Source organism: Rhinoraja longicauda, chromosome 17, assembly GCF_053455715.1.
Source record: "Rhinoraja longicauda isolate Sanriku21f chromosome 17, sRhiLon1.1, whole genome shotgun sequence".
NCBI classification, from domain to species: Eukaryota; Metazoa; Chordata; class Chondrichthyes; order Rajiformes; family Arhynchobatidae; genus Rhinoraja; species Rhinoraja longicauda.
Genome location: NC_135969.1, coordinates 21034073 through 21054812, shown reverse-complemented (window position 1 = coordinate 21054812; position 20740 = coordinate 21034073). Strand labels below are relative to the sequence as shown.

Genomic DNA, 20740 nt, shown 5'->3' with positions numbered 1-20740 from the left:
GAGTGGGTAAAGGGGTGGGGGAGGGGAAGGGAGTGGAGGTGGGAAGGTACTGACGGGGGATGGGGAGGGGTGGGAAGGGATGGGGAGGGGAACGGGAGGAGAGGGAGGGGGAGAGTGGGGTAACGAGAGGTAAGGGTAGGGGGGAGCAGAGGGGAACTTCCCCAAGGTCGGTCAGCAGTGACGACCCCCCTTCTGGAGGCCATCGGCGGCCGGCGCTACACCGACCCCTGGGCTGGTGGTGTGGGTGTGGGGTGAGGGGTGGCGACCCGACTAGAGGGGGTCGGCGGCCAGACTAACGCAGGGCAGGAGGTACCGTCTGCCCTCGGCAGGACAGGGAAGACCCGATGGCACTTTGCCAGCGAGCAGCGACGATCTCCCAGTCCCGCCAATACTTATTCCCCACGACAATGTGGTCATTAAGCATTAAGATCTCGCCCATTGAAGCTCGTCCCTCTGCTCCGCATCTCACGGCCCCCACTGCCCCCCCACCCCCTCCCCCGTCCCACTGCCCCCCCACCCCCTCCCACTGCCCCCCTACCCCCCCCCCACACACACACATCACACAGTGACCCGTAACCCTGTAATGCCCACGACAGTTGCCCCATCAGACACCCCACCCTCCCTGAACATAATGAGCCCCCCCCACCCCCAACCCGCCTGACCGGGGGCCGGGGACCAGACGCCGCATCTCTCCACAGACGCTGCCCGACACACCTAGTGTTTCCAAAATTGGGTCGTGTTCGCTTTGCTGATTGTGGCCGGGGTGGGGGGGGAGGCGTCATAAGGTCCTACATGATAGGAGCAGAATGAGCCCATTCGGCCCATCAAGTCTACTCCACCATTCAATCATGGCTGATCTGTCCCTCCCTCCTAACCCCATTCTCCTGCCTTCTCCCCATCACCCCTGACACCGCTCACGGGGAGGGGTGGAGTAGGGTGGGGATGTCCCAGCTCGGGGAGGGGGTGGGGGTGTGGATATAAAACCTCCTGGGTTGGGTGTATGGGAGTCGGTCAGACAGCTAGGGTCAGACCCACTTCACGCAGGGACGAGCAGCGGGCGAGGGGGGGTGACACACTGGACAGCACCGCCCACCCCCACCCCCCCCCCCACCGCCCACCGCGGGGGCAATGGTCGGCACTGGGCAGAGCAACCCCTGCCGGAGGCGCCGACCAGCAAACCTGACCACAACCACTCTGGACAGAGACCGTGAGCGGCGTGGCGCAGCGCGCTGAGATGGTGGCGGCGGCTGAGATGAGGGGGGGTTGGGGGGGGGCGGAGGGTGTCCGAGCTCCCATCTCCCTCGGTCAGATGGTCGTCTCCTTCTGCTTGTCCTGGGCCGCACCGTCGGCAGCCACGTACTTGAGGGAGGTCTCCATGGTCATGTACTGCAGATGGTGGGCGCCCCACACCGGCGTCGTCAGGAGCTGCCAGCGCTGTGGGCACAGGGGGGGTCCGTCACACCAGGGCCCGGCACTGACCCCCCCTCACTGACCCCCAACCCCCCACTGACTCCCCCTCACTGACCCCCTCCCCCCAACTGATCCCCAACCTCCCACTGACCCCCCCACTGACCCCCAACCCCCCCACTGACCCCCCCTTCACTGACCCCCCCCTCACTGACCCCCAACCCCCCTACTGACCCCCCCTCACTGACCCCCTCCCCCCAACTGATCCCCAACCCCCCCACTGACCCCCAACCCCCCCACTGACCCCCAACCCCCCACTGACCCCCAACCCCCCCACTGACCCCCAACCCCCCCACTGACCCCCAACTGACCCCCAACCGACCCCCAACCCCCCACTGACCCCCAACCCCCCACTGACCCCCAACCCCCCACCTCCCACCACCCCCACTGGCCACCTCCCCTGGCCAGAGCGTTGCAGTGCAGGGACGGCTCCCACAGTGTCCATCCCCGGCCCTGCCAGTGCTCCGCAACATTGGCCACGCCGAGCGCTGGGCCGGCGGGAAGGGGGTGGAGGGGTGGCCCACACACTGGGGGGGGGCGCTGGGTGTGGGGGGGGGGGTTGGGTGGGGGCACTGGCTGTGGGGGGGTTAGGTGGGGGCGCTGGGTGTGGAGGGGCGCTGGGTGTGGGGGGGTGTTAGGTGGGGGCGCTGGGTGTGGGGGAGCTGGCTGTGGGGGGGCGTTGGCTGTAGGGGGGGATGTTAGGTGGGGGGGATGTTAGGTGGGGGCGCTGGGTGTGGGGGAGCTGGCTGTGGGGGGGCGCTGGCTGTGGGGGGGGGGCGCTGGCTGTGGGGGGCGCTGGCTGTGGGGGGGGATGTTAGGTGGGGGCGCTGGCTGGGGTGAGTGAACTCACCTCTCGTAGAGAGCCGTGGCAGCACAGCATCTTGATGATGACGGTGGCGGGGATACAGACCATGGAGGACAGGGCCAGTGCCCAGCCCAGTGCCTCGGCCCACCACGGGTACACGTAGTGCTTGTTGTAGTTCAGCGGCTTGTAGTTCACGATGTGGAACAGGAAGATGCCCTGTGGAGGTAGGAGCAGTGTCACACCCGACACATGTCCAAGCGTGTTCCCCTCACACCCCGCAACATGTTCACACATGCTCCACACGTGTTCCCCGCGCACCCTGCCACATGACCACACATAGTCCATGCATGTTCCCCATACACCCTGCCACATGACCACACATGCTCCATGCATGTTCCGTTCACATGTCCACACATGGACCCCACCACATGTCCACACATGGTCCACGCGTATTCCCCATACACCCTGCCACATGCTCCACGCGTGTTCCCCTCACACCCCGCTACATGTACACACATGATCCATGCATGTTCCGTTCACGCCCCGCCACATGTCCACACATGGTCCACGCGTGTTCCCCATACACCCTGCCACATGACCACATGCTCCACGCGTGTTCCCCTCACACCCCGACACATGTCCACATGCTCCACACGTGTTCCCCGCACACCCTGCCACATGACCACATGGTCCATGCATGTTCCATTCACATCCCGTCACATGTCCACATATGGCCCTTGCGTGTTCTCCTCACACCCTGCACACATGCCTCACATGCTCTCGCTCCGCACTGTGCATGTTCACTGCACTCCTAACATGCCCTGCACTCACACTCCCTCAACACACCCACGCCAACCAACATGTCCCAACTACACTCGTCCCACCTGCCTGCGTTTGGCCATATCCCTCTAAAACCTTCCCACCCATGTACCCGTCCACACGTCTTTTAAATGTTGTCACTGACCCTGCCTCAACTACCTCCTCTGGCAGCTCCTTCCATAAATCCACCACCTTCTGTGAAAAAGTTGCCACTCAAGTCCCCATTAAATCATTCCTCTCTCACCTTAACCTATATCCTCTGGTTCTTGATTCCACAACCCTGGGTAAACTCTGTGCATGCAGCTATCTATTCCCCTGGTGATATTACCCCTCTGACCCTCGCTCAGTGGGTGTGTCGGGGGGAGGCAGACACTCACCACACAGACACTGGGAGTGATGAACAGCCAGCACCACTTGATCCAGGGCAGCGGGCGGTAGCCAATCATCCAGGCGATGTCACCGATGAACCGGTCAGCTCCTGCACAGGGAGAGGGTCGTCAGTCGCTCCGATACACCCCGTTACAACACGCTACACCCGGCGACAGCATGTTACAACCCACTACAACACGCTACACCCCGCTACAACACGCTATACCCCGCGACAGCATGTCACACCCCGTTACAACACACTACACCCCGCTACACCCCGCTACAACACGTTATACCCCATTACAACACGCTATACCCCGTTACAACACGCTACACCCCACTACAACACGTTACACCCCGCTACAACACGCTACACCCCGCTACAACACGCTACACCACGTTACAACACGCTACACCCCGTTACAACACGCTACACCCTGTTACATACCGTTACTCCCGGCTACACCCCGTTACACCCTGTTACACACCGATACACCCTGTTACACACCGTTACACCCGCCTACAGCATGTTACACCCCGCTACAACACGCTACACCCCGTTACAACACGCTACACCCCACGACAGCATGTTATACCCTGGTACACACCGATACACCCTATTACACACTGTTACACCCGGCTACAGCATGTTACACCCTGCTGCACACATCATACCCTGTTCCACTCCATTACATCCTGTGAGGTCTCCATGGAAATGGCGTGACCACACAGGCATGCGATCAAAGGCATTATTGGAGGTCTGTGGCCAGCGGAGTTCCGCAGGGATCTATGCTGGGAACATCGCTGCGTTGTGATACATATATTTATATATAATTGACGGGATATAAATATAGGTGGAATGAATACTAAGGTTACAGATGAGTCACAGTTGTGGACTGTGAGGAAGGCTGTCACAGTGTACAGCAGGATAAAGATCAGCCAAAGAATAGGGAGGAGAAATGGCAGATGGAGTTGAATCCGAGCAAGCGTGAGGTGTTGCACTTTGGGAGGTCAAATTAAATGGTAAAATATACAATTAATGTAAAATATACAACTAATCAATAAGACCCTTAGCAGCTTTACAGAGTCCATAACCCCCTGAAAGGGGCAACAAAAGTAGATGGCGTGGTAAAGAAGGTGTATGGTTAGCTTGCCTTCATTGGTTGAGGCATTGAGTATAGGAGTCAGGAAGTCACGATGCAGCTCTGTAGGACTTTGGAAAGACCACATTTGGAATATTGGGTGCAGTTCTGGTCGCCCCCATTATGGGAAGGATGTGGAAGCTTTGGAGAGAGTGCAGAGCAGGTTTATCCGAATGATCGACACCAGAATGATGTCTGGATTAGAGGTATTAGCTCCAGGGAGAAGTTGGACAGACCTGGATTGTTTTCTCTGGAGTGATGGTGGCTGGGGGAGAACTGATAGAAATATATAGAGTGAGGAGATGCATAGATAGGGTAGACAGTCAGAACCTTTGCCCAGGATGGAGATGTCAAAAACTAGAGGGCATAGGTTAAAGGTGAGAGGGCCAACATTTAAATGAGATGTGCGGGCAAGTTGTTTTTCACACAGAGGGTGGTGGGTGCCTGGAACATGCAGCCGGGGGTGGTGGAGGAGGCAGATACGATAGTGGTGTTTAATAGGCACATGGACATGCAGGGGGTGGAGGGTTGTGGATCACGTGCAGGCAGAGGAGATCAGCAACATTTAAGAGGCTTTTTTGGAGATGAGCAGGCAGGGGATGGAGGGAGATGGAATGGTGTAGTTAGTTTGGTGTGGTGAGCGTTGGTAAGGATGGGCTAAAGGGCCTGATCCTGGACTGTTTCCCGGCCCAGCTAGCACGTGGCTGGGCTGCAGACTCACCATAGACCCAGGCAACGACGACACACTCCCAGAAGGCCTGCCACAGCAGCGTGATGCCACTGGCAGAGTAGTAGTCAAAGAGCTGGAAGATGTACATGCCTCCCTGTCACACAGACAACGCACGTCAGCATGCCTGCCCACACCCCAACTCGCCCCTCCCGCCTCCCCTTCCCTCCCTCCCCCTCCCTCCCACTGCCCTAAGCCCCTCCGTGCCTCTCTCCCCCTACACCCCACTCTCCCCCTCCCTCCCTCCCACCGCCCTATGCCCCTCCGTGCCTCTCTCCCCCCACACCCCACTCTCCCCCTCCCTCCCACCCACCGCCCTATGCCCCTCCGTGCCTCCCTCCCCCCACACCCCACTCTCCCCCTCCCTCCCTCCCACCGCCCTATGCCCCTCCCTGCCTCTATCCCCCCCACACCCCACCGTCCCCCTCCCTCCCACTGCCCTATGCCCCTCCCTGCCTCTATCCCCCCCACACCCCACCCTCCCCCTCCCTCCCACCGCCCTATGCCCCTCCCTGCCTCTATCCCCCCCACACCCCACCCTCCCCCTCCCTCCCACTGCCCTATGCCCCTCCCTGCCTCTATCCCCCCCACACCCCACCCTCCCCCTCCCTCCCACTGCCCTATGCCCCTCCGTGCCTCTCTCCCCCCACACCCCACTCTCCCCCTCCCTCCCTCCCACTGCCCTATGCCTCTCCCTGCCTCTCTCCCCCTACACCCCACTCTCCCCCTCCCTCCCACTGCCCTATGCCCCTCCCTGCCTCTATCCCCCCCACACCCCACCCTCCCCCTCCCTCCCACCCACTGCCCTATGCCCCTCCGTGCCTCTCTCCCCCCTACACCCCACTCTCCCCCTCCCTCCCACCCACTGCCCTATGCCCCTCCCTGCCTCTCTCCCCCCACACCCCACCCTCCCCCTCCCACCCACTGCCCTATGCCCCTCCCTGCCTCTATCCCCCCCACACCCCACTCTCCCCCTCCCTCTCTCCCACTGCCCTATGCCCCTCCCTGCCTCTATCCCCCCCACACCCCACTCTCCCCCTCCCTCCCACCCACTGCCCTATGCCCCTCCCTGCCTCTATCCCCCCCACACCCCACTCTCCCCCTCCCTCCCACCCACTGCCCTATGCCCCTCCCTGCCTCTCTCCCCCCCACACCCCACCCTCCCCCTCCCTCCCACTGCCCTATGCCCCTCCCTGCCTCTATCCCCCCCACACCCCACTCTCCCCCTCCCTCCCTCCCACTGCCCTATGCCCCTCCCTGCCTCTATCCCCCCTACACCCCACTCTCCCCCTCCCTCCCACTGCCCTATGCCCCTCCCTGCCTCTATCCCCCTACACCCCACTCCCCCCCTCCCTCTCTCCACTGCCCTATGCCCCTCCCTGCCTCTATCCCCCCCACACCCCACTCTCCCCCTCCCTCCCTCCCACTGCCCTATGCCCCTCCCTGCCTCTATCCCCCTTACACCCCACTCTCCCCCTCCCTCCCACTGCCCTATGCCCCTCCCTGCCTCTATCCCCCCCACACCCCACTCTCCCCCTCCCTCCCTCCCACTGCCCTATGCCCCTCCCTGCCTCTATCCCCCCTACACCCCACTCTCCCCCTCCCTCCCACTGCCCTATGCCCCTCCCTGCCTCTATCCCCCCCACACCCCACTCTCCCCCTCCCTCCCACCCACTGCCCTATGCCCCTCCCTGCCTCTCTCCCCCCACACCCCACTCTCCCCCTCCCTCCCACCCACTGCCCTATGCCCCTCCCTGCCTCTATCCCCCCCACACCCCACTCCCCCCCTCCCACCCACTGCCCTATGCCCCTCCCTGCCTCTATCCCCCCCACACCCCACTCTCCCCCTCCCTCCCTCCCACTGCCCTATGCCCCTCCCTGCCTCTATCCCCCCCACACCCCTCTCCCTCCCCCTCCCTCCCTCCCACTGCCCTATGCCCCTCCCTGCCTCTCTCCCCCCACACCCCACTCTCCCCCTCCCTCCCTCCCACTGCCCTATGCCCCTCCCTGCCTCTCTCCCCCCTACACCCCACTCTCCCCCTCCCTCTCTCCCACTGCCCTATGCCCCTCCCTCCCTCTCTCCCCCCACACCCCACTCTCCCCCTCCCTCCCTCCCACTGCCCTATGCCCCTCCCTGCCTCTCTCCCCCCTACACCCCACTCTCCCCCTCCCTCCCACCCACTGCCCTATGCCCCTCCCTCCCTCTCTCCCCCCACACCCCACTCTCCCCCTCCCTCCCTCCCACTGCCCTATGCCCCTCCCTGCCTCTATCCCCCCCACACCCCACTCTCCCTCCCCCTCCCTCCCTCCCACTGCCCTATGCCCCTCCCTGCCTCTCTCCCCCCACACCCCACTCTCCCCCTCCCTCCCTCCCACTGCCCTATGCCCCTCCCTGCCTCTCTCCCCCCTACACCCCACTCTCCCCCTCCCTTTTCCCCTCTTGCTTCCTCTCTCCTATCTTAGATTTTTAGAACAGCTTGTATTGGAGCCTACCAGGGAGAAGGCAATTCTGGATTTAGTGTTGTGCAATGATCCTGATCTGATAAGGGGACTCAAGGTAAAAGAGCCATTAGGATGCAGTGATCACAATATGATAAGTTTTACTCTACAAATTGAGAGGGAGAAGGGAAAATTGGAAGTGTCGGTATTACAGTATAGCAAAGGGGATTACAGAGGCATGAGGCAGGAGCTGGCCAGATTTGAGAGGAAGGAGGCCCTAGCAGGGAAGACGGTGGAACAGCAATGGCAGGTATTCCTGGGAACAATGCAGAAGTTGCAGGATCAATTTATCCCAAAGAGGAGGAAAGATTCTAAGGGGAGTAAGAGGCACCCGTGGCTGACAAGGGAAGTCAAGGACAGCATAAAAATAAAAGAGAAGAAGTATAACATAGCAAAGAAGAGTGGGAAGACAGAGGATTGGGACTGTTTTAAAGAGCAACAGAAGATAACTAAAAAGGCAATACGGGAGAATAGATGAGGTATGAGGGTAAGCTAGCCAATAATATAAAGGAGGATAGTAAAAGCTTCTTTGGGTATGTGAAGAGGAAAAAAATAGTCAAGGCAAATGTGGGTCCCTTGAAGTCAGAAGCGGGGGAATTTGTTATGGGGAACAAGGAAATGGCAGACGAGTTGAACCGGTACTTTGGATCTGTCTTCACGAAGGAAGACACAAACAATCTCCCAGATGTTCTAGCGGCCAGAGATCCTAGGGTGACAGAGGAACTGAAGGAGATTCGCATTAGGCAGGAAATGGTGTTGGGTAGACTGATGGGACTGAAGGCTGATAAATCCCCAGGGCCCGATGGTCTGCATCCCAGGGTACTTAAGGAGGTGGCTCTAGAAATTGTGGACGCATTGGTAATTATTTTCCCATGTTCTATAGATTCAGGATCAGTTCCTGTGGATTGGAGAGTAGCTACTGTTATCCCACGTTTTAAGAAAGGAGGGAGAGAGAAAACGGGAAATTATAGACCAGTTAGTCTGACATCAGTGGTGGAGAAGATGCTGGAGTCAATTATAAAAGACGAAATTGCTGAGCATTTAGATAGCAGTAACAGGATCGTTCCGAGCCAGCATGGATTTACAAAGGGGAAATCATGCTTGACTAATCTACTGGAATTTTTTGAGGATGTAACTAGGAAAATTGATAGGGGAGAGTCAGTGGATGTGGTGTACCTCGACTTTCAGAAAGCCTTCGACAAGGTCCCACATAGGAGATTAGTGGGCAAAATTAGAGCACATGGTATTGGGGGTAGGGTACTGACATGGATAGAAAATTGGTTGACAGACAGAAAGCAAAGAGTGGGGATAATTGGGCCCCTTTCAGAATGGCAGGCAGTGACTAGTGGGGTACCGCAAGGCTCGGTGCTGGGATCGCAGCTATTTACAATATACATTAATGACCTGGATGAAGGGATTAAAAGTAACATTTGCAAATTTGCAGATGATACTAAGCTGGGTGGTAGTGTGAGCTATGAGGAAGATGCTATGAGGTTGCAGGGTGACTTGGACAGGTTGTGTGAGTGGGCGGATGCATGGCAGATGCAGTTTAATGTGGATAAGTGTGAGGCTATCCACTTTGGTGGTAAGAATAAGAAGGCACATTATTATCTGAATGGTGTCAAGTTAGGAAAAGGGGACGTACAACAAGATCTTGGTGTCCTAGTGCATCAGTCACTGAAAGGAAGCATGCAGGTACAGCAGGCAGTGAAGAAAGCCAATGGAATGTTGGCCTTCATAACAAGAGGAGTTGAGTATAGGAGCAAAGAGGTCCTTCTGCAGTTGTACAGGGCCCTAATGAGACCGCACCTGGAGTACTGTGTGCAGTTTTGGTCTCCAAATTTGAGGAAGGATATTCTTGCTACTGAGGACGTGCAGCGTAGGTTTACTAGGTTAATTCACAGAATGGCGGGACTGTCATATGTTGAAAGACTGGAGCGGCTAGGCTTGTATACACTGGAATTTAGAAGGATGAGAGGAGATTTTATCGAAACGTATAAGATTATTAAGGGGTTGGACACGTTAGAGGCAGGAAACATGTTCCCAATGTTGGGGGAGTCCAGAACCAGGGGCCACAGTTTAAGAATAAGGGGTAGGCCATTTAGAACGGAGATGAGGAAAAACTTTTTCAGTCAGAGAGTTGTAAGTCTGTGGAATTCTCTGCCTCAGAAGGCAGTGGAGGCCAAGTCTCTGAAGGCATTCAAGAGAGAACTAGATAGAGCTCTTAAGGATAGCGGAGTCAGGGGGTATGGGGAGAAAGCAGGAATGGGGTACTGATTGAGAATGATCAGCCATGATCACATTGAATGGTGGTGCTGGCTCGAAGAGCCGAATGGCCTACTCCTGCGCCTATTGTCTATTGTCTATTGCCTATCCTATCCCCTCCTTTCCCCTCTCCCTCAAGCCGCTCCCCCCTCCCTAACTCCCCTTCCTTCCCTCTCTACACCTCCCACATTTCCCCTCTTCCCTCTCTCCTCCCATTCCTCCCTCCCCTCCTCTGCCCCTCTCTTCTCTCCATCACACTTTCCCCTCCCCTCTATCCCCCACCTCACCGCTTGCCCCTCCCTCTCACTCACGTTGGTCACCATGGACAGATCGATGATGAAGCAGACCAGGCAGCAGATGGCCACCACCACTTCCCTCCGTACACCGCCCGCCATCGAGGTCGGAATCAGGTCCAGGATCCCTGTGATGAACCCCTCCACACCAACAAACTGCCAGGGGTGAGACAGATTACTGCATCTCCCCTCCTACAGTATCACCCTCCCACAGAACCCCCCCCCTCCCACAGTGCTCCCCTCCCACAGTGCTCCCCTCCCACAGTACCACCCCCCCTCAGTACCACCCTCCCACAGAACCCCCCCTCCCACAGTACCACCCTCCCACAGCGCACCCCTCCCTCAGTACCACCCTCCCACAGAGCCCCCCTCCCACAGCGCACCCCTCCCTCAGTACCACCCTCCCACAGAGCCCCCCTCCCACAGTGCTCCCCTCCCACAGTACCACCCTCCCACAGCGCACCCCTCCCTCAGTACCACCCTCCCACAGAGCCCCCTTCCCACAGCGCACCCCTCCCTCAGTACCACCCTCCCACAGAGCCCCCCTCCCACAGAGCCCCCCTCCCACAGTGCTCCCCTCCCACAGTACCACCCTCCCAGAGCCCCCCTCCCACAGTACCCCCCCTCCCACAGTACCCCCCCCCTCCCACAGAACCCCCCCCCCCACAGAGGCCCCCCTCCCACAGTACCACCCTCCCACAGTGCTCCCCTCCCTCAGTACCACCCTCCCACAGAGCCCCCCTCCCACAGAGCCCCCTTCCCTCAGTACCACCCTCCCTCAGTACCACCCGCCCACAGAGCCCCCCTCCCACAGTGCTCCCCTCCCACAGTACCACCCCCCCTCAGTACCACCCTCCCAGAGAACCCCACCCTCCCACAGAGCCCCCCTCCCACAGAGCCCCCCTCCCACAGTACCACCCTCCCACAGACCTGCCCCTCCCCCAGTACCACCCTCCCTCAGTGCCCCCCTCCCAGAGCCCCCCCTCCCACAGAGCCCCCCCTCCCACAGAGCCCCCCCTCTCCCACAGAGCCCTCCCTCCCACAGTACCATCCCCCCACAGACCCCCCCTCCCACAGTATCTCCCTACCACAGAGCCCTGCCTCCCACAGTACCACCCTACCTCAGTACCCCCCCCAACACCACCCCTCCCTCAGTGCCCCCTCCCACAGTGCTCCCCTCCCTCTGTACCACCCCCCCCCCCCCCCTCAGTACCACCCTCCCTCAGAGCCCCCCTCTCCCACAGTACCACCATCCCTCAGTACCACCCTCCCACAGTGTGAGGGGGGGAGGATTTTGGGGGGCGAGAGGGAGGAGTGTTCAGGGTTGGAGTTAAGGAGGGGGCAAGGGAAAATGAGGGGTGTCCGGGGGGGTGACCCACCTGACTATCCAGTCCGAGCACGAGCAGCATGAAGAAGAAGAGTGCGGCCCAGAGGGGGGCGACAGGCATCAGGGTGACGGCCTTGGGGTACGCGATGAAGGCTAGGCCTGGCCCTGCAGCGGCAGAGAGCTCATCTCAGTATGGGGGTCTCAATCCCTCACGCCCACTCCCCACCCCCTCACGACCACTCCCCACCCCCACCCCTCACCCCCCCTGTCCACTCCTCACCCACTCCTGCCCACCCACTCACGCCCCTCCTCGCCCACTCCTGCCCACCCCCTCACGCCCACTCCCACTCCTCACCCCCTTCTGCCCACTCCCCACCCCCTCACGCCCACTCCCCACCCCCTCACGCCCACTCCTCACCCCCTCCTGCCCACTCCCCACCCCCTCCTGCCCACTCCCCACCCCCTCCTTCCCACTCCTCACCCCCTCCTTCCCACTCCTCACCCCCTCCAGCCCACTCCCCACCCCCTCCTGCCCGCTCCTCACCCCTCCCGCCCCCTCTTGCCCACTCCTCGCCCCCTCTTGCCCACTCCCCACCCCCTCCTGCCCACTCCTCACCCCCTCCTGCCCACTCTTCACCACCTCCTGCCCACTCCTCACCCCCTCCTGCCCACTCTTCGCCACCTCCTGCCCACTCCTCACTCACCCCTCTCCATCACCTTGCCCCCCCCTCCTTCCTCTCCACCTTTTCCCTCCCTCCAGCCCGACTCGAAACATTGACAGACCATTTTCCTCCACAGATGCTGCCCGACCTGAATTGTTGGAGTGCCTGGGATGCTGGTGTGTGGGAGTTTTGTCAACAGCCCTTTTTGAACAAAGTCTCCCCTCACATCCCCCCATCAAAATTCCAGGGATTTCTGCCCAGTTTATATCAGAGTACAAAGATATTTTAAATAAAAGTCACACAGCTCGGAAACAGGTCGGTCAGCCAGCTTGCCCACGTGGACCATCATGCCCCATCAACACTAGTCCCACCTGCCCGCATTTGGTCATATCCCACTAAACCTATCCGATCCATGTACCTGTCTGTGTCTAAACGAGCTGCCTCAACCACTCCTCTGGCAGTTCGTCCCATTTACCCACCACCCTCTGTGTGACAAAGGTACCCCTCGGGTTCCTTCCCCTTCTCACCTTAAACCTGTCCGCTAGCTCTTGATTCCCCTACCCTGTGGGTAAAAGACCACTTTCCTTCTTTCCTCTTTGCTTGTTAGTCAGTCACAAACTGGAAACAGGCCATTCGGCCCATCTGGTCCATGCTGACCATCTACATCCATTCCACTTTATTCTCCGCTGGTTCCCATCAACTCCCCCTGATTCTACCTGTCACCCACACCCAAGGGGCAACTTGCAGGATGTGGGAGGAGAGTGCAGTTCAGGTTCCAAGTCTACAGGAAGTAGCATGTGCAGGAGAGATTTACCAGGGAGTTACTTGGAATGGAGGGCTGTGGTAATAAGGAGATTCAATAGACTGGGATTATTCTCACTGGGACGCAGGAGGCTGAGGGGTAAAACCTAGTTTTATAAAAACTAGGGGCATTGGTAGGATAGTTAGTCAGAGATAGACACAAAATGCTGGAGTATCTCAGTGCGACAGGCAGCATCTCTGGAGGGAAGGAATGGCTGACGCTTTGGGTCGAGACCCTTCTTCAGACTGCCTGAGTCTGAAGATGGGTCTCAACCCTAATCGTCACCCATTCCTTCTCTCCAGAGATGCTGCCTGTCCCGTTGGGTAACTCCAGCTTTTTATGTCTATCTTTGGTTTAAACCAGCATCTGTAGTTCATTCTACATAGTTAGTCAGAGGCGGAATTGTCCAGAACTAGAGGTTTGGATTAAAACTAGAACGTTTTGGATCAGGTCCCTTCTTCAGATTCTGAGGAAAGGTCCCAATCCGATACGTCACCTATCGATGTTCTCCAGAGATTCTGCCTGACCCACTGAGTTACTCCAGCACTTTACGTGTTTCCTTGGTAGAGCAGCACCTGCGGTTGCTTGTGTCTACACCGAGTTCTCACCGGACTCTGCCACCTTTGAGATGTCCACTCCTTGCTCGGACGCCATGAAGCCCAGGACGGAGAACACAACGAACCCCGAGAAGAAGCTGGTGGTGCTGTTAATCAGAGCCAAGAGGTAGGCGTCTCTGCAAAAGGAAGCAGGCAGGCACAGGGCAGTCAGGGCAGGCTCCCACTGCTCAGTTCACCACACTTGTAATCAGTCTCCAATCTCAACAATACTTAGCCCAAGAGCTCCTCCTGAAACACAACCATCCGCTCTTCCAGAGTGGGCCAGGAGTCAAGAGCCAGAGGTGAGGCATTACGGTCTTACGGGAGGCAGTCTCCGAGCACAGTGGAGCTCAGGATACAGAGATGCTCGACAGCCAACGACACAGGAAGCGTAGGGTACACACAAGAGCAAGTTAATAGCAGGCAAATCTCCAGACCTATCGACAGGTAACGCTAGAGCAGTGAAGAGAGAGAGAGAGAGAGAGAGAGAGAGGGTGGTGCAGGGAGCGGCAGAGGGAGGCTGACCGACAGATGGACGTACCGGCCACTGGGCTGAGCGGTGGCAGCAAGGACGGAGGTTGAGGTTCCCCACCCAGGCTCACCCTCTGCACCCACCCAGACATCCTGCTGTGACTCCCTACAGCACACAAACCTCACTGGCACATACCTGTAACTACCTACTGACACAAGTCCGTCTAATGTAACTTCCCACTGGTGCAAAACCATGTTACACGCAACTCCATACCTGTGTAAACCCACGTTACACGCAACTCCGTACCTGTGCAAACCCGTTACATGTAACTGCCTCCTATTACAATCCCATGTTTCACGTAACTCCCTATGTGCATTCCCTGTTACACGCAAATCCCTAACAGTGCAAACCCATGTTCCATGTAACTCTCTCCTGGTGCAAACCCATGTTACATATAAATCCCTCCTGGTGCAAACCCATGTTACACGCAACTCTCACCTGGCGTAAACCAATGTTACATGTAACCTCCTACTGCTGCAATCCCATGTTACACGAAACTCCCTACTGGTTCACCCCGTGTTACGTGTACGTCCCTACCAACACGGTCTGATTGCCTGGTGCCAGGTTATTGCAACTCACTTCATTCCAGACTGTGACTGGACCCCAGGTCCACTGGAAGCAGAGGTGGGGAGAGGGGAACAGAAGACAGTTCATATTAGAGATAACCGTGGTCCAAGCCGCTCAATTCTCTTTAAGAACTGGGTCTGCACAGTCAGACCCTGGCAATAAATCTTGACTCTGGTTCTGAAAAATGTGAGCAGTTAATAGAAAAAGTGTAAAGGAACTGTGTGGTCAGTCTGATGGCCTCAGGTCTGATGGCCTGAGCCAGCCCGAGTGAAACATCATCAATGTAGGATAGAGAATGAGGTCTGATCTCTGCCCAAACTGGGTGGTCAGAGCTCCACGCGGGCCCGCTCCAGAGAGGGTGAGGGGACACGGAATGGGATCTTTGGCCGATCCGTGTCCCATCGAGGGGTGACATCCTTGCGGCAGTGGGGTGTGGAAGAGCAGAGAGATACCCCAGCTTGGGTAGGGTGCCAAGGGGCAGCCTGGGTTGTGGGTGACACAGAGTGGCACTGGGACATCCTGGCACCCAGGGTGAGAGTGAGGCTAAAGACCTTGCAATGCCGAATCCAGATGTGGTGGACAGTTGGCTCAGTATCTGACTGGACAGTTATTAGTCCTGAGCTTCATTCCAGAGGTGCCAGAAGACACATTTGGAGCAGCTGAGAAGGGACCTCAGCCATCTGCACAACTTTGGGGATCTCAATGATGGCAAAATTGATCTCAGCTGCAATGTCCACCCATGTCCACTGGCCTCCCAGTGTCCCAGTGTCCCACTGCCCCTGGCGTGAAGTCCCGGAGGAAGGCGGAGCAGGAAGTAATAACAGGAGCCGGGTCATGGCTCGGACTGGCTTTTGGGGAGCTCAGTAACGAAGGATGGGATGTGGCATTCCAGTGGCCATCAGCTGCAGGCTTCTAAAGGAAGATAGTAATGATCTGGTTAGACGTTGTGCAGGTCGTAGGGTGGAGATATCAGGATGTACATCCAGTCTCAGGGACCTGGAGAAGCCTCTGAGGAACCAGAGCATGCCTTTGGCCAACCACAGGTGGAGAAACAAACCGGTAAGGATTCAGTATTCACATCATCATCCAATCCCTGAACTGGAGAGCTCCTTGGCGAGAGGATGGCTCTGGGCTCCATCGTTGGGATGAAGAAGAGTCTCGGGAAACTCCTCGGTGAAGTAGCATCAACAACCCTCTTCCATCAACAGACTCAAGAGCCAAGGAAGGTTGAAGCTGGTGGCTCAGGTGGGGAGAGGAGTTTTGCTGGACCTCCGGGCACACTGATGGAAGGGGAGCAATGGGGTTAGGAACACAGCTGGGAAGTCACTGGGAAGATATGTGGGAGGGAGTGATGTGGAGTGGTGGTGAGGATGGGGAGGGGGTGGAGAACGGTTGAAAGAATGGTATATTGGCTGGGGGTGAGGGAATGATTAGGGAAGTGGATGAGAGGTGGACAGGTCGCAGCTGGGGGAGGGGGTAGTGGTGGTCTACAGAGGATTAGTTTTAGAGACACAGCATGGAAATAGGCCCTTCTGTCCACGCTGACCATCGGTCACCCGTTCACACTAGTTCCATGCCATCCCACTTTTGCATCCACTCCCGACACACTAGGGACAATTTTTCAAAGGCCAATTATCCTATACACCCGCATGTCTTTGGGATGTGGGAGGAAATCCACGCAGTCACAGGGAGAACGTGCAAACTCCATGCAGACAGCACCCGAGGAGAGGATCGAACCAGGGTGCCTGGTGCTGTGAGTCAGTTGCATCACTGAGCCTGCATGGAAACGGGCCGCTCGGCCCACCAAGTCCATGTTGCCCATCAATCACCGTGTTGAGTGGGGTGGTTACTGGTGTGGAGTGGGTGTGGGCAGGTAGGGTGGGTGAGGGGCAGTGCTGGGTGTTTTGCACATTGGGGTAGTTGGGGAGGGGATTCTGGGGTTGCATGGTGAGGTTAGTGGTGCGGGGGTGGGGTCATGGCGGGGAGTGGGTGGGGCCATGTAGGCAGGGCGGGGCCATAGGAAGGTGGGCGTGGTCAGTGTATGGAATGGGTGGGCCAGGCAGAGAATGGGCGGGGCCAAAGCAGGGAGTGGGTGTGGCCATGGGGTGGGCGACGGGGCCAGGGTGAGGGGCCATGGTGGGGGAGGGGTGAGTGAATGGTCATGCCTGGCCCCGTTGATCCTCCGGCCTGACATGGACCTGATGTCCTTCCAGCACCCCACTGGTCAGTGAGAGAACGAGTCACTGGCACCACCAATCCAGGGGATGGCGTTTAGGGTATGGGGTGAGGGGTGAGGGAGATGTGTGGGGAGAGGGGTAGGGAGTTGCTGGAGACCCTGTCAGAACCAGCAGAGCTGTGATGGCCCGAATGGCCTGCTTTGTTGCTGTAGGAATGCGTGGTTTGTTCACAGCTGGCGTGAGACGCCATCAATGGGGAATTCCAGCTGTGATATTCCAGCTGTTACCCATTCCAAGAGTTGCCATTTCCAGCTGTGCCCGCCCAGTGCCAGGAGTTCCAGCTATAGCCCACACTGTGCCAGTGGTACCACTGGCAGCTCCAGTTGTGACTCTGCCTCCCAGTGATGGGCAGTTCCAGATGTGCCCAACCTGTGCCAGTGGTAGCCTGGCAGCTCCAGCTGTGGCACACTCTGATCCAGTGCTTGGCAGTTCCAGATGTGACCCACCCTGTGCCATTGCCTGGCAAGTCCAGATGTTTCCATCTGCCAGTGCTTGGCAGCTCTAGATGTGCCCACCCACTGCCAGAGGTTGGCAACTACAGATGTGCCCTCCCAGTGGCAGTCATAGCCTGGCATGTCCAGTTGGGTTGGGTCCCAGCCCACACCACCCTGGGAATGGCCGGGGCGGTACTCTGGCCAGATGTTCTCCCTGCCCCTCACCCGTGGAGCGGGGAGAGGGGCAGGATAGTGATCACCCAGGGGTGGGGAGGGTGAGAGTGTACACCAGGGTAGGGGTCCGGACCCTTCCTCCGACACGGCCCCTTCCTCTGTCAGCCCCAGTCTGGTGGATTGGAGAAAAATATAAGGCAAAGTTTTGAACAAAGTGGCGGCCCTTTGTGGCTAGGTTACCTGTAGCAGTTGTTGTGAAAACGATTGTAGCTGCCTAGTGCTGTAAGTGCTCCTAATCCAATCGCATATGAGAAAAAGATCTGGGTTCCTGCATCAATCCAAACCTTCAAGAGAAACCAAGTAAAATAAAACATTCTATAAAGGCAACAGCGGAATGCTCAGATGTGGCTCCTACTCTTGGGCACAAAGACCAACAACTACACTAAATGCCCCAGTCACCCGGTTACGTTAAGCCCTGCTCCCTTCGCCCCCCTCGAGCTCCGGGCCCTGGAATCCACCATGAGGAAGCTGGACAACAGCTCGAAGAGACAAACACCGTTTTACAGCAAAACCCCAGGTTGAGCAGAGGGTGCGAGAGAGCAACTACACAGAGCGGGAGGGAGGGGGCGCCACTGGCTTACCTGCGCTTCACCCAGTTTGGACCAGTCTGGTTTCAGATAGTAAATGATGCCATCCAGAGCTCCGGGCAGTGACACGCCATGGGCAAGGAGGATGACCAGCACCAAGTAGGGGAACAACGCAGTGAAGTAGACCACCTAGGCACACAGGGAGACACAAACATTATTATCTGAATGGTGGCCGATTAGGAAAAGGGGAGATGTAACGAGACCTGGGTGTCGTGGTACACCAGTCATTGAAAGTAGGCATGCAGGTGCAGCAGGCAGTGAAGAAAGCGAATGGTATGTTGGCATTCATAGCGAGGGGATTTGAGTATAGGAGCAGGGAGGTTCTGCTGCAGTTGTACAGGGCATTGGTGTGACCACACCTGGTGTATTGCGTACAGTTTTGGTCTCCTAATCTGAGGAAAGACATTCTTGCCATAGAGGGAGTACAGAGAAGGTTCACCAGATTGATTCCTGGGATGGCAGGACTTTCATATAAAGAAAGACTGGATAGACTCGGCTTGTACTCGCTGGAATTTAGAAGATTGAGGGGGGATCTTATAGAAACGTACAAAATTCTTAAGGGGTTGGACAGGCTAGATGCAGGAAGATTGTTCCCAATGTTGGGGAAGTCCAGAACAAGGGGTCACAGTTTAAGGATAAGGGGGAAGTCTTTTAGGACCAAGATGAGAATTTTTTTTTTCACACAGAGAGTGGTGAGTCTGTGGAATTCTCTGCCACAGAAGGTAGTTGAGGCCAGTTCATTGGCTATATTTAAGAGGGAGTTAGATGTGGCCCTTGTGGCTAAGGGGATCAGGGGGTATGGAGAGAAGGCAGGTACAGGATACTGAGTTGGATGATCAGCCATGATCATATTGAATGGCGGTGCAGGCTCGAAGGGCCGAATGGCCTACTCCTGCACCTATTTTCTATGTTTCTATGTTTCTATGACACAGGGGAGACAGTGAGGATGGAGCTGGGCACATTCCCACCAACCTACAATGAGGGTGAGGGAGCGAGGGGAGGGAGCAAAGGACGGAGGGGGGGCGGTGAAGGAAGGGGGGGAGGGAAGGAAGGGGGGAGGGAGGGAGGGAGGGAGGAAGTGAGTTTTGGAAGGGAGTGAGAGAGGGAAGTGAAGGAGAGAGGGAAGGAAGGGGGGGAGGGAAGGAAGGGGGGAGGGAAGGAAAAGGGGAGGGAGGAAGTGAGTTTTGGAAGGGAGTGAGAGGGAAGTGAGGGAGAGAGGGAAGGAAGGGGGAGGGAAGGAAGGGGGGGAGGGAAGGAAGAGGGGAGGGAGGAAGTGAGTTTTGGAAGGGAGTGAGAGAGGGAAGTGAAGGAGAGAGGGAAGGAAGGGGGGAGGGAAGGAAGGCGGGGAGGGAAGGAAGGGGGGAGGGAAGGAAAGGGGGAGTGAGGAAGTGAGTATTGGAAGGGAGTGAGGGAGAGGAATGAGGGAATAAGGGAGGGAGTGAGGGCCTTCAACAAGCCTACTCTCCCCACCCCCAGGTGAGCATGTCCACGGCATGCCCACCCATCTCTGTCCGTCCCAACCATTTGTTCCTGGGCAGGGGCCATTCCCTTTTCCATCTTCTACTGTCAGGGAGAAGATACAGGAGCTTGAAAGCCCAAACGTCCAGACTTAAGACCGGCTTCTTCCCCACCGCTATCTGACTCCTGAAACAACCACCTCCTCCACACCCACTTCCCCGAGATGCTGCCGTGTGCTCTCACTCTCAACTCTACCTCACATCGAGTCAGAGTCATCAGAATCGGGCCCTTTAGCCCAACTTGCCCATGCCGACCAAAATGCCCCCTCTGCACCAGTCCCACCTGCCTGCGTTTGGCCCATATCCTTCTAAATCTTTCCTAGCCACTTACCTGTCCAAATGTCTTTTAAATGTTGTGATAGTACCTGCCTCAACTACCTCCTCCAGCAGCTCGTTCCATATACCCACCACCCTCTGTATGAAAAAAAATGCCCCTCAGGTTCCTATCCCATCCGACCTTAAACCCATGTCCTCTGGTTCTTGATTCCACTACTCTGGGTAAATGACTCACCCCTGTCCATTCCCCTCATGATTTTATACACCTCAAATAGATTACCCCCCAGCCTCCTGCGCTCCAAGGAATAAAGTCCCAGACCTTTATTCAGAGATTACACAGGCACTGACTGGTCTACACAACCTCACTTGTGATCACAAGCGTGTGTCTGAGACCAGATAATTCATTCAAATGTTAGCAATGCCACTCATTCAGGTAGATGTTCACAATGACAGTGGTACATGGGAGAGTAGACTGAGTGATTCTGCCCACATATCCCTGTGTCTGTGGGATATTGAGCAGCACAGCGTGTAACCCGAGCAGCCGTATGTGTAGGCAGACAGCCGTGTACTGTGAACATGCAGA

The 20740-nt window shown here is 57.4% G+C and overlaps 1 protein-coding gene across 2 annotated transcripts in view; it reads right to left on the bottom strand.

Moving 5' to 3' along the window:
• Positions 1–6: 6 nt before the first annotated feature.
• The window catches only part of LOC144601829 (sodium- and chloride-dependent creatine transporter 1-like), a 47108-nt gene continuing 26374 nt past the window's right edge, over positions 7–20740 (bottom strand). For both annotated transcript variants that reach the window (XM_078414290.1, XM_078414291.1), the window contains 9 exons: positions 18359–18493; positions 17958–18061; positions 13786–13910; positions 11766–11878; positions 10405–10542; positions 5324–5426; positions 3469–3569; positions 2318–2488; positions 7–1434 (listed from right to left, as the gene is read on the bottom strand). In XM_078414290.1, the coding sequence (XP_078270416.1) occupies positions 1306–1434; positions 2318–2488; positions 3469–3569; positions 5324–5426; positions 10405–10542; positions 11766–11878; positions 13786–13910; positions 17958–18061; positions 18359–18493 (1119 nt within the window). In that variant the 3' untranslated portion in view covers positions 7–1305. The remainder of the gene's footprint in view (positions 1435–2317; positions 2489–3468; positions 3570–5323; positions 5427–10404; positions 10543–11765; positions 11879–13785; positions 13911–17957; positions 18062–18358; positions 18494–20740) is intronic.